The sequence below is a fragment of the Chaetodon auriga genome, chromosome 1 (assembly GCF_051107435.1).
Source record: "Chaetodon auriga isolate fChaAug3 chromosome 1, fChaAug3.hap1, whole genome shotgun sequence".
Taxonomy (NCBI): domain Eukaryota; kingdom Metazoa; phylum Chordata; class Actinopteri; order Chaetodontiformes; family Chaetodontidae; genus Chaetodon; species Chaetodon auriga.
In genome coordinates this window covers 22,489,963-22,503,879 of record NC_135074.1, presented here as the reverse complement: position 1 = coordinate 22,503,879, position 13,917 = coordinate 22,489,963, and the positions used below count along the sequence as shown (strand labels likewise).

At 39.7% G+C, this 13,917-nt stretch overlaps 1 protein-coding gene across 2 annotated transcripts in view; it reads right to left on the bottom strand.

The window, feature by feature from the left end:
• LOC143320502 (glypican-6-like) overlaps positions 1-13,917 on the bottom strand; it is a 142,455-nt gene that overhangs the window by 45,387 nt on the left and 83,151 nt on the right. For both annotated transcript variants that reach the window (XM_076730217.1, XM_076730227.1), the window contains exon 4: positions 9,877-10,042. In XM_076730217.1, the coding sequence (XP_076586332.1) occupies positions 9,877-10,042 (166 nt within the window). The remainder of the gene's footprint in view (positions 1-9,876; positions 10,043-13,917) is intronic.

Genomic DNA, 13,917 nt, shown 5'->3' with positions numbered 1-13,917 from the left:
CCCCCCAAAAAAAAGATGCTTTGTAAAGCAAGCAAAACCAGAATGAACTAAACATGGCCAGTACAGTAGTTTATCCTGAAATAACAAAAACAACTCTGCAATTGCATCTTCGATCTGCAGAGAAGCTCCATGTCAGGGAGACATCAGTGCATCGCTGACGATGCTCGGGGACACGGTTCCTTGTTTACCTGCTTTGCTAGTTTGACAAGCTGAGAGGAAAACTACTCTGGCTTTGTTCAGTGAGGGAATGTGTCACCTAAATACAACAGTATGGTTCCTTGATGTGTGGTCTCTGCTGTGCTGTACTTTACCCTTTTTCTTGTCTATCACAGCATATAATTGCTACTCAGCACCTGTGAAGACTCCATGAAGTGCCTTTTGGAGATTACACCAGTTAAAAACACATTATGACAACTGGAAAAAATCCAGATGATGATGGTAAAATAGAAACATGACCGTTAACATTTAAATAATTTCATTTTTGTGCATTTACTGATTGAGTTTAACTCCATTTTTTTATTTTTCCAGAATCAAAATTACTGTTCCACATTTCCTAGGGGCACCAGCATCATGACTTGTGGGTCTGATTTACGACCCTCATGATTGTCGGTTTCCTCCTGCAATCCAGAAACAACAATTAATGGATTGGAGACTAAATATTGATTGGTGACTGGTGAATATGACAGTTAATCCATGCTAGCCTCGCAGTGACCTGGTGACTTGTCAGAGAGTCTCCCTCTCTCCTTAATGCATGTTGCAAAAGGCTAACTGCATTTCCCCAAGAGCATTACACGCCTCCAGAAAGCATAAAATGACCAATGCTGATGATTTAAAGCCAGCTGATGATCACAAGCAGAGGAAAGCCTGCATTATTTACACTGTGGTCTAAACACTTGATTTTATTATTTACTTATTGTAAATGCAAGTGTATTAATCTTTGGAATTACTCTTTGCATGTAAACAGCATATTTTGGTTTCCTCCAGCTTTTTAATTCTTTGCAGAAGCCACGAACGTCGTGGACTGAACCTGTTGCAAACCAATATTTTGGAGCAATATGTGACAGCATACTGTGGTGAAACAATAAAACTTGTTTTTGTGGTGATAGTAAACTAGGTCACAATTAACACAAAAAGCAAAGAAGCTTGTAAGGCATTTCCAGTCCCGCATGGCCAGACCTATCTCCACAGCACTGTGTCAACGCTGGAGAAAGGTCTGGCTGAACCCATTATCATTCTTGTACAGGGGAAAATGCTCTGGCTTGTTTGTATTTCTTTAAACCAATCACAGTCGTCTTCGGGTCACTGCACAGTGCAGAGCCGGGGATGCAGTGGCAGTGCCCTTGCAAAATAGTGCTGGGGGGACTTTCTGTGAGGCGAGCCTGGCCTTAAAATGATGACATAGGCTTATAGCTACAGTCAACATCTGGCAAGTGAGACGCGTGGCGTGCTTTGCCCAAGCGACACTTTTTTGAAATCAGTGTAAGGAGTCGCCAAAGGCAGAAATTAAAAATAGAAACAGGGTCTTTATTGATGTCTTTACCTTTGGGCCAGGGGACCAAAATTCACTCATACAAGTACTTTTCTGAATGATTATATGAGTCACTTTGAAATGTGTTGAGACTGAGAAGAAATTGTTTGGTTGGTGGGGAAAATTTACGCTTCCTTCCACTTTCATTTCCTTCTTGAGCACTTTAAAAAATTTCTAACATATTTAATGATATTAAACAACTGTTAAATGCTACTATTTCCAGTCAGGTTATGTGCAAAGTTGAACAATAATTTAACAAGTAATGAAAGACCTGAACAGTAATTTGAAGCAGCCAGCACCCTAAAACTGTTCAACAGAGACTAACTGGGGTAAAGCCATGAATTAATTTTCATCCCGACACACCACTGAGCTCTCTGACCTTTCTTTGAGGCACTCAGACTCAACCACACAGTGGATTACAATCACATTATGTCTCTGCCAATATGTTCCAAAGTACAGTGACACATTGGTGTTTTAGTTTAAGCACCACAGTTCAAAATGTCTTGCAGATGTTACACATCATTTCTCAATTAAAGAGACGAAAAAGAAACAAAGTGGGAAAAACTCCACATGCAGCTTCTTCTCATCAATCACTGGGTTTGATGTGAGGCAGTCTCCCTCACAGGATGCGACCTGCATTCCTCACCGTTGCTAAACTAACTTTGCAAACACATCCAAAGTAACGCTCGTGTTAATGTTGAAGAAGGTGATGGTTTGTAAAACAAGTGTGAAACAATTCTCACCCAGACCCCTGATGTCTAAACACTAATAGCTGCCAAAACCATTCCGCTAAAAGACGTCAGAGACAGTTTCCTGTAACTTTTTTTTTTTCCAGTTTGCAGCTGCAAGAGGTGAATCAATTTCAACTGACTCACTAACTTGCCAACATATCTGTCTGTCTTGGGGAGTCTCCTGAGGCATTCTCTCATGCGCTTACAGCTGGATTGTAGCTCAATAACAGCACAAGCAAAAAATTCTTGTCGGAGCTTTTTTTTTTTTTTTTTTTTTCCAGTTTTATTGGCTTTTGGCTACGTCTGGATTACTTTGGCTCATCTGAAGCCTTAAATACCGTGTCTGTTGTTCTTCACATGTGAACTCTCATGTCTTTTTTACATTAACACTTTCTCTACTGCTATAGACACTGCTGCTTTGGTGACTTTTCGTTTTATCTTTTACTCTTATCGCATCTGTATTATGGTAAAAGAAGTTTCCATCGTGCGACAGTCTGCAAATTATATGTCACAGTAATGAAATTAATGCAAATTTATGGCTGCGCTGACGGTGTAAAAAGGGAGTTGTGCTACAAAATACAAAATGCTTGGAAAATGGTTACCTGTTAAAGGTCAAAGGAACAGTTTGATTTTGGAAAAATACAGTCATTCGCTGAGCAGAGACAGGAAAAACACACATCACAAATAGTATTTTTTGTACAGATGAACCAAACAGGATATAATGTGTTAATTAGTGAGCTTTAGAGCTGATAGTAGGCTCGTCTTCAAACATAGCCAGGCCAGCCCCTCTGCCTTCAGCCTTGAGGTAAACTAAGCTAACTGACTGCTTGCTGTAGCTTCACATTTACTGTACAAAAGTTAATTTTCTCAATTGACTCAAGAAAACAAGTACAAGTAAGTACACGATTCCTTCAAGCACAGTATATGCATTTTGATGGGCTAAAACATGCAATGACATTCAAATGTACAACTGTGTAAAACAATATGCTGAGAGCTGAACAATATGCTTTCCAGAAATATAAAAAGTTAGGATAAATATAGCAAGAATAACATTTAGTGTGCATGTGTGCAGAGCCAATACGATTAAGCTGGTGATCAGCTGTGGTAACTCATATCATAGAATTAGAAAAATTATACGACGCTTATGTGTAAAGTGCAGCTGCGTAAGCATTCCTGCCACATTTAGAGAAAATCCACATCTTGCAGATTCTGCACAGCCAGTAGCAATTAGAAAGAAAAGATATTGGTTCTCTTGATTATGCTGAGGATATGGAGATCACTTCCACTTGGCTAAGTGAGTCATCCAGCCTTCAGCTCTCTGGCAGGCAGAAACCCACTAGCTATAGCTTGTTTGTTCCTGTCATGTCTGTTACTGAGACCATCACACTTGATACTCAGTCAGCCCGAGTGCCTGTGTGTGTGTGTGTGTGTGTGTGTGTGTGTGTGTGTGTGTGTGTGTGTGTGTGTGTGTGTCTGCAAAATGTCTCAGGTTTAACTTAAAGATGCAGGACGTTTATGTCATACTTGAGGAATCTTACAGACCACTATATAACTCTGCACTTAAAGCATGTGGATGGATGTTGAGTGACAGTGCTGAGTTTTTAGTAAGAAAGGTGCAGAAGTTAAGACATCTTTAAGGCTACGCTGTGCAGTGAAGCAGAGCGCGAGCTTCATTTCTGCCAAGCCATCTATATCATTTAACGTAAGGCACTGGCAGGGTGCAGATCTTCATAATATCTGGCATCACAGAAAGTCCTTCCTGGAGGACAGAAAAAAATGTTGGCTTGAATTCTCACAAACTGGCGGGTTGTGGGGAGGTCCGGTTACACTGGGACACAATCCATGCAATTAAAAAGAAATGAGCAAATAAAATCAATGAGGATCGCTTACACTGTGGTGTCAAAGGACTCAACAGAGGACAACACAAGACTATATCTTAATTAGAAGAAAATAATGTGTCCACAGGCCCAGTTGAGTGCATACAATATGGGGATACAATGGTATTTACAAATCACTTCTCATTCAAGGCCAGACGGAGTTCATTACTTCTCCTGTAAATCCAATAAAATAGACCTGACAGTTCACTAACGCCTGAGTTACTGTTGCTGTGCCTGCCCATCTCTCTATTCTTGCTGGCACATACTGTAAAACGATAAGCATAGTGGATTTGTCACTAGAAATTCTTTGCAATTTTTGACCAATGGCTCCCTTATTCCAGAGAAAAATAGACAAAAGCAGACTTTACATTTTAAGGCAGCGACTGTCAATTTTGTCAGCTGAAATGACAACAATAATTGGTTGATTTTATCAGCTGCAGCTAGCTAGCTAATTGACCGAATGTTAGCTCCAGGAATTGTTTCAAAATGCTTTCTCTGCCTCGTTTCAAAGAGAAATCTTGCACACAAGGTCTTAAAAAGGCTGCTTATCTATGTCCTGTTGAAATCATGAAATCCACTTAATTTTTTCCGTCTGTCTGCTCCCTCCCAAATTCAATGATGTCCATTTTAACTCTGTATTTTAAGATTTAAAAGAATTTTGTTATCAGAAAGAGTTCCTAATCATGTGGTGAATGAATAAAATAAGAGAAAAATTAATAAGAAAACAAAAAAATTAATGAGTTTATAATTCATAATTTATTTGATGTAACACAACATTGCGCTACTTTTTAATCAAACAGCTCCGTATGCAGTTAAATACAGCCGGTAAGTGGACCTGATGGAGGCTACTCTCATTTTTCCAACAGAACGTCCGACTGTGCATACAGCCACAAAGTCTTCAACAAACTTGCATCTTGCAACTGCCAACGTGGCTGCACATCTAAGAATTTATTGGAGTTATAAGCTCTTGTTAGTGCACTGCAACATTTTGGCAATTTCCATGATATTCTGTGTTTTATGGTCGGTTCCATTTTTATGACCAATGTTCACAAGTTTCACATGACGTATGGTGAAGAAAAGTGACAGGTCAAACTATGCTGCTCTAACGTGGCTGTTTGGCTGCATAGCTCACATACTTGATCATGTTTTCAGTTCTAACATTATAAGACAAAAAGCTTTCACGGTGAGGACTAATTAATGTGTTTTGTGAATGTGATACGATCTCTGGAAACTCTTGTCAGAATTGTAAGGAAATTGTGTGAAGGCAGCTGTTGATTTATTAAAAGTGTTGCTCTATAAACTTTCTCTTCATCCTATGTTCACAATCAGTCAACCGATATCACGACCCCAATTCCAGAAAAGTTGGGATGCTGTGTGAAATAACAACAACAACAGCAACATACCTGTGGAATGTTCCAAACAGGTGTTTTTGGAGCATTCCCAGTCTTTCGTTGCTCCTCCCAGCTTGTTCAAAACATGTTGCTGCATCAAAATCAGAATAAGCAGATATTTACAACAATCAATGAAGTTTTAAAGTAAAACATTAAATGTATTGTCTGTACCGTTTTCAATTGAGTGTACGTCAGAACGGATTAGCAAATTATTTCATTCAGTTTTATGTTTTACACAGCGTCCCAACTTTTTTGGAATCAGGGCTGTAAAGCAGTGAGCTCGGCATGCTAGTGACTGTAGCTTCGGTTGGAACGAGGCTGATAAGAGACACCACTCTTCAAACTCTTTAGATGCCAAACATACTGCAGCCCCATGCGCACGGCTTCAACATCTGGAGAAATCCACAGCCTGACAGGCCCGCCGTGCCTAGTTACGGTCGCAAAGCTATAATTGGACAATCGCTGTTTGAAGAAGAGGTTTATCAAAGAGTCAATTAAAATCTTCCGTTACATTTTTAATGCGCAGCTGAAATTATATTACACTGATGTCACTTGCCTGTCAAAAATGGCATTGATCACGGCGTAAGCTTGAAAAACCACAGTCGTGTGTGAATAACATCGTCCTCTCTCACTCTGAGGGTATTTTAACAAGGTGCTGACAAGAAAAATGATAATGATGTGTCTGTCATGATGCAGAGCTCGGGAAATTTGTCATGATGGCAGGTGACTGATGGTCTGGTATCCTCCATTGGCCAAACCATGAGCTCTTTCCCTGAACATCTGAACGCACACACACACACACACACACACACACACACACACACAGAAGTTAGGAAGCCTAAAATCACTCAGCGCAGGTACACGGCAGGTAAATCACATCCTTCCTCAGGTGTGTGCTCATTGTTCACTGACAGCTGTTTTCCATTTGCAGCATGGAAGCCAAGAAGTCGCTACAGTAACCTTTACAAACTGCCATCTACTGTACTGTGACTGTGACTTTGAAATGCATGACACGGATGCTTAAATTATTCCTCTTCCTCTGCGTGTGATATGTAGGCTACATCCAAGTATCCACCAAGGTCATTACTGTTTCAATGTTACACAGATTTCAGGAAAAAACACAGCGGTGGCACATTTGTTCTTCTCTCCCCACCAATGCTTGTAAAAGTCACAGCATGATACCGACATGCAACCTGCTTGTGTTTCCATGTGTATATTAAAATCTCGACTGGCTATCGATTTCATTGCCAAGAATTTACTTTCAGTCTCGAGCAGGTAAGTGTTCTTGGTTTGTTTGGTGTCGCAGTGTGTGTCATGAATTCCTCTGCTTCTGTTAAGTGACGTTTTAATGGCTTTGTGCAGCATTCCGAGCAAAAGTTGACTCAGACCATGCTCTTTTGGTATTGCTTTCATTCATCGCCATCCCGTAATACTATCCATTTATTTTCTACTCTAAATACCAGCCAATATGTGATATTTTAACATCTATTCTTATCTAGTATTAACAACAAAAAGTGTGGTGTATATTATAGAAGCAACAACTGTTGCAAGACTTTCCTGTTTCACGTTTTCAGCAGAGACAACACGTCTCCTGCTTCATTTCTTCCGATGAAACATATTTTCTGCGGAAAAACGGTGACGGATAACTGACTCAATCAACACACTTTCATGTGTTGCTGTGAATCTGAATAATCATGCTCCTTTTATTGTTCTGCACTTGCCAAACATTGTTGTCTACAGACGCGTCGGCAGCAGGAGCTGATGTCACCGCGTATTTTAGGTTTTGGGAATGAGGGGACATGCACAGAACATTTCTATAAATGTTTAACAGGAAGCAGGAAAACAACACAAGTTCATGCAGTGCTGTAGCTGGGCTTCATGTTGTGTTTAGTGAAAACTGGCTTTAAAGATTTCGTTTTTAATCCCAACACTTGCTTATGGTATATTGCACTGCTATACAGCCACTTAGCCAGAACCTGATTAGTAAGACTCCGCATTTCTATTCCAATTTGTTTTTGTCTAAAAGACTTATTTAAAATGCTTGATAATGTTAATGAAAACATGTTTTGATTGGTCTGTGTAACTCCAATGGCATTAATTAAAGCCTGGTCAGTTCAAAATATTTTAAATGTTAAGAAAATCCCTCAAGGCATACAAATACTCACCATATTCCTCAGTTCTACCATTTAACTGTGCTGAGCTGGAAATGAGCCAAGGGCTTAATAAACACATAAACACACGCCATCAGCCTGGAAGGGCTTCACGCTTGTTCCATTAAAAGGCTTACCTCATTTGACACATTATGACACTGCCAATCATTTTCAAGCAATTCAACTCAAAGTGAATGAAAATGTTTAGAAGCCAGCTTGTTATATTTGGTCATTTCTGGAGAAGATGCTCGACTGAGCCTTTTGAGGCTGCCCCTTGATACCATCACCCGTTATCAAATGTTCAGTAATTAACTGAGCAGGTTTTGTTTTTATTGATTGATTGCATTTAAATAAATACAACAGCACATTTAGAATACTAAATCAAATATAAACCAGTCTACCTTGCTTTATTCAGTGTGTTTCAGGAATCTCTACCTAAAACAGATGCTGCAAAAGTCTTTTTCATTTTGATTTGTTGCACTAATGTTAGAATGAGGTCAGCTCAACTTTGTCCATTAGAGAAAAAACCATTATCTGGTTTTAATTCCACTTGTTATGGAGCAGAGCCGACTTGGCATCTTTCAGTATATTTTTTTTGGGACTGTTTTTAATAAAAGCGGGAGACCAAAAATTTCATTTATTACATAAATGTCCTTGATTCACCAGGATTTAGAGAGATTATAGACCATTTTCAGAACTCATCTCTCTTTTCTCTCTTTCTGTGGAAGTTTCAAACTTAATAAAAAGCCTTGAGCCTCCTTTCTCCTTACCGATCAATGGTATCGATAGTGACATTTAAGCATGAACAAAGTCCACAGGTAAATGTCACTGAGGGCTCTTAAAAATGGGAGGCTTTGTCTCTAATCTAACCTCCTCTAATAAGTGATGATTTGAAGGGATGACAATGACAGACTATGTATGGGCTCAATCCATACATTTCTATAATGCAAAGATGTGCTCCAGTGGTGAGAGCTGACCTGTGATACATTTAGAAGTTGTCTCTGAAAGGCAAATCAATATTTCTTGTGAGCTGCATAGTAAGCAAATCGAAGTTCTTTAGCAACAGATAATGAATACAAAATGTCAGGAGACATCAAGAAATGAGTCTTTCATGGTGAAAATAAACATCCCTTGGGTTCTACATTTCTAATTATAATACCCTCAACAACGGTGCCTTTCCAAACTGAAAAAACAATGAGTGCACAAAAACTGGTTCAAAATTAAAAATCCACTTTTTCTACACCTCCAGGGTGTTTTTGTCTAACCAGATTCATCACTCTGTTGCAACAACAGCTTCTCCCATTACTGTCAAGCCCAGCGTCCCTTTGCGGCAATAGATTTGCCTCTTCACAACTGAACAAGACACTAACTTTTTAACACATGTCATAAAGCTGCGAGACATCTCATTCAGTGCACAGGGGCCTGTGTTGATCTGAGACTTCAGACATGCCATCAGAGAGAACAAGCGGTACGTCATCTGATGGGTTTCTCGAACGACAGGCCTGTCACAAAACAGCCAAAAGCTTAGAAGTGCAGTTCACTTGACACACAGTCTTCAGGGATGCCGTTTAAAAAATATATATATATATATATATTTTTTTTTTAAAAATCGCCCTTTTATAAAAAAAAAATCTGTAAGAGTGGGTGGGAGGATGGGATTGGGGTACATAACAAATCAAGCATTGGCCTACAAAAGATCCAGAGGGAACACTCTATGTGCCTCCTTGGTATCCATTTAACAGGAGGGCTTACAGCAGCCAGCTACTTACAGCCTAACTGAAGTGCTACATTACTCACCAAGCTCAGCTGGAAACACTATAGAAAATGTGTTTGCCTAGGATCTGCTCTCCTTTATCAATCCCAAACAGCAGGGACCAGAGCTTTAAGCACTATGCCAAGGTTCCAGCAATAGCAAACAACATTTCATGACGGAAAAAAAGAAGGAATGGTTGCACAAATAAGATTTCAGTTTTGTCTCTCTAAATCCTTTAAAGCTGAATCTAACACAGCACATCCCACTGAATTCCCACAGAGACTAGTCAAAGACACTGCCTTGGAAAAGTAACATGCACACTTGCAGTACTGTACAAGCTCAGGTGTGCATGCAGACAGACTCACGAGCCCACAAAGAATACAAAGAGAAAATGAGAAAGAGGTGCAAGGGCCCTCGACTTGAATGAGATTCTTTGCTTTACTTACCGATGAAGAGGTTCCATTCAGCATCTAGGTCTGCCTGGTTCGCTAGACAGCCCCTCATAACATTGTGACAGTAGTTGTGACAGGCTTTCAGCCCGGGCATGCCGCGACAGTAGGAACAGTACAGCATCTTGGTCAAGGCTCTGACACATGCTGGAACTACATTCACCTATGGAGCAAAGAGATGTTCTTCTGTTATGTCAAGTTCATCAAACCTCATTAATGGTTTCATTTTCTCCTGAAATGCAGAGAGAAGTTGAGATAAAAGAATAATGCTGGACCACAGTAACATTTTTAGATTTCAACATCAGGTTTCCACAGAAACTGCTGCATACCACAGTCAGTGCACATAAAGCATCAACGGAAAGGAATGCAATTCCCAACAGAAACTTCAGGGGGGGAAAAGTCTGACACATTTCAACATTTGACAAACATCCACACACTAGAGCACAGCTTCCCGAGCTTGAAATGTGAAAACCCACCAGATAAAACTGCACGACAAGACAAGGTTTACAACTCTGTCCATCTCGATTCCTTGTGAAGGCTGTGGCTTTTGTTGTTGGGCCATGTCATTGTACTGGCTTGAGTGAAAGTGACAGGATTCTCACATCTGCTTCCCTTCAGAGGTGGGGATGCAGAACGAAGAGTACATCTGATAATTGGCCTGTCAGCCTCTGTATTCATGGTTGACTTTAGATTTTGTCCAGTACACACTCTTGAGACTGCTGGTATGTGTGTGTGTGTGTGTGTGTGTGTGTGTGTGTGTGCGTGTGCGTGTGCGTGCAGGGAAGGTTGGCAGATTGGTCAGTGGACACTGGACTGAATGTCATTCCTTTACATTCAAAACTTCTCTTGAGTGAAATGAGACGCGTCATATTTTATGACATCATCACCCTAAAAAAAATAATTAAAAAAATCCTTTAACAAAAAAAAAAAGGTGACTCATCAGATTACATGAGGAAAAGCCTCAATAGACTTTTTGTTATGGAGGTCATATAAATGTAAATTGCTGCTCTTGAGCCCCGTTTATACAGGTGTGTGTCTCACTTCCGGGGCTTTTTTTTGAAAGACTAAATGTCTAAATATGGATTGAAGCTGAATACTTCATTGGATAAAAAGATGTGAATTCTGGAAATGACTGCGTCCATCTTTTTCAATAAATCTTGACTTTTGGAAGCTCTGGCGTTGATGGAAATCAGATCACACAAATTGGAAACAATCCTACGGAGCCACCACTGGAACCTAATCCCACAAATAAAATAACACTAATAATATTAGTGCAGCTTCATCTTTATCTGCAACTGTGTCAGAAACAGCAGGTTTGAACAGAATGAACATGCAAGAAACAAAAAAAGCTGGGCAGCAAATTTTGAGTGTTGAATTAGTATTATAATGTCAACAGTGTGAATAAAGTTTTGAAGCTTTGAACTATTCACTACAGCCTTGCCATTTTGGATACTACAAGGGTTTAACTAAGGCAGAAGAACCAATCGACAGTTGGAAAAAACTCTAATTGTAGAGAAAAGTTCATGTTCTTTCATCAGAGCAAAATTAATTTGCTAAATCTACAAGTCCGGTCAAGTCAAGGAAGTTGTATAGAAGTTTTGGCCCAAAATCACAAGTCATAAATTTGCCCTAAAGAGCTTTATAATCTGTACAGCCTCAGATAGCCTCGACCCTCAGACCCTCAGACCCTCAGTTCAGATAAAAACTCCTTTAACCGGAACAAAGGAGGAAACCTCTTGAAGGAGCAGCACAAAGGACAGAGACAAGCAATTAAACTGAGTCTTACTCTGGGAGAGATTCATTCATTTCTGTGTTACTCATTTTGTGTTTCACCATTTTCTTTGTTGGAATTACTGGCGTTAATTTGACTTTTGTTAACATTAGTACAGTCTGAAGAAAGAAAAAAGAAGATGAACATGCAGACGCAGAGAACACGAAGCCCGGCGATATAAATACATCTGCGGATGAAAGCGAGGTGGACCCGGAAAAGGAACACAACATCAGCGCACTTTTGTAGTTCCATGGCAACATCTGATGCTGTGCTACGACACCCAGCTTCAGTCCTCTATCCAGTCTGCTCTGAGCACCGCAGTCTGTCTTTGATTTTGCTGGCACACTGACCAAACCACCTGTGTGTGCATGCATGTGAGTGAAGAGCGAAAATAAGGGAGAGGAAGAGAGAGACACAGAGGGGGAAGACAGAGATGTATGCTATTAGTGTATTTGCCTCCACTTCTGCTTGGCAGCCGGCTACAAGGATCAAATGAACCATCTTTGACATTTGCAATCTGCCACAGACATCACGCAATGTCTTGTAAGACGGCCATTAAACTGGGCTGCTAGCTGTCATTTCCACTGCTGCGTGTCATCCGCCGGTATGTGTTCTTGTAAATTGTTTATATCAGCTGGGAGTGTGGTTAACATATGGAGATTTACAGTATGGCAAACAAGGTTAATTTGATTGAACACATTTCGCTGCTGACATGCACGGAAACCATTTCTGTGTGTGTCAGGCTTCAGTGACATCACGTCAGAAACAGGTGAAATAATCTGATAAAACTAATGGGACTTTGGCAGTTTTTAAGATGTTACTTTGGGATTAAATAAAAGCAAATGAATTGTTCATAGGTGACAATATTTGTGTGTGTGTGTGTGCTCCTATAGTATTTCTGTTCCTTGTGGGAAATGGTGTTGAACTAATAGCAAATGACAATAACAAAATAGGAATGTCAATTAAGTTTCCCCATTAACAAACCCAACCAGCTTATTGGGGAAAAGGAGAATTTAACATTTAACCCTCTGAACCCCATAACCTGCTGGTGGGTTTGAAAGGCAATGCTTTCCTTCAAAAATGGCCGGTATTAAACTATTTATCATATCCAGAAATTGTAAAAATAGAAATAATCATTGGATCTGTCAGGAAAAATAACCAAATCTAAGCTTAAAATAGTGACATATGAACAAAATTACAAATTTGAATCATTTGCTCTGACCAGATCCTATAAAAAACAAAAACAAAAAAACATCAAATTCTGCGCTCCTCAGCACAGCTGGGACCTACAGCCATGTCACAAACATTCAGTGAAACTCCACTGAACTGGAGGAGCCAGCAGCCAGGATGAGAGGCTGACAGAGATTTCAGAGGGTTTTTTTTTTTTTTTTTTTTCTAATATTGGTAACACTTGTGGATAAATGTATATTTGTAGGTTCTTTATATATTTCAGCCCACAGTGACTGAGGATACAAAAGGAAACTGCTAGGTGTTCAGAGTTGAGTGCCCCCATTAAAAGCAGCATATACACATTTGATAAATGACCTATAACAGACTATAATGTAGTTGTATGCAGCTTGTAGGTCTTTATCAATGCACAGTGCAGTTTAGAGGCTACGTCAGCTACTTTACATTTACGACTTAGTGCGTTATAAATATTTATTAAATGTTAACATATTGCTTATAAATGCTAAATAGGGGTACTTACAGTAAAATGCTGCCAAGCTATAATTTTTTTAACGATTTATATATTAATAATAATGTTACATTTGACTGCAATGAGCCTCCATGGAACCACCCCTGTCATGAGACTTCATCTACAACACTAACTAGTGTTTAATTTCTACATTTTGTAATTCACAGGCTTTGCTGTGGAAAAAAGAAGAGCAAACAGAGAAAGAACTGACTGTGGAGGAAGCCAAAGACGCTGCCAAAGACGCAGAGAAACACGGAGGAAACGGAGAGGCAGATGCAGATGAAACAGACGGAGAGAAAACCGGACAAGACACTAACAGGCAAACAGAAGGAACAGGCAGGTGTTACCGCCACATTTGGACAGAGAAACAGAACCAAGTACATGCCAATCACTGCGTTTGCTTTGGAGAGAGCTGCCTCTTACTTCCCAAAGACTTTTTACTTCCAAACACACACTTTAGGCCTTCTGTAATGATGTATTTTCCTAAAGTACATGTCATATTTTCTAAGAAGATTATAAAATCAAACAATGCCAAATTAAGTTTTGCTCGTTAATTTACTGACTTAAGAGT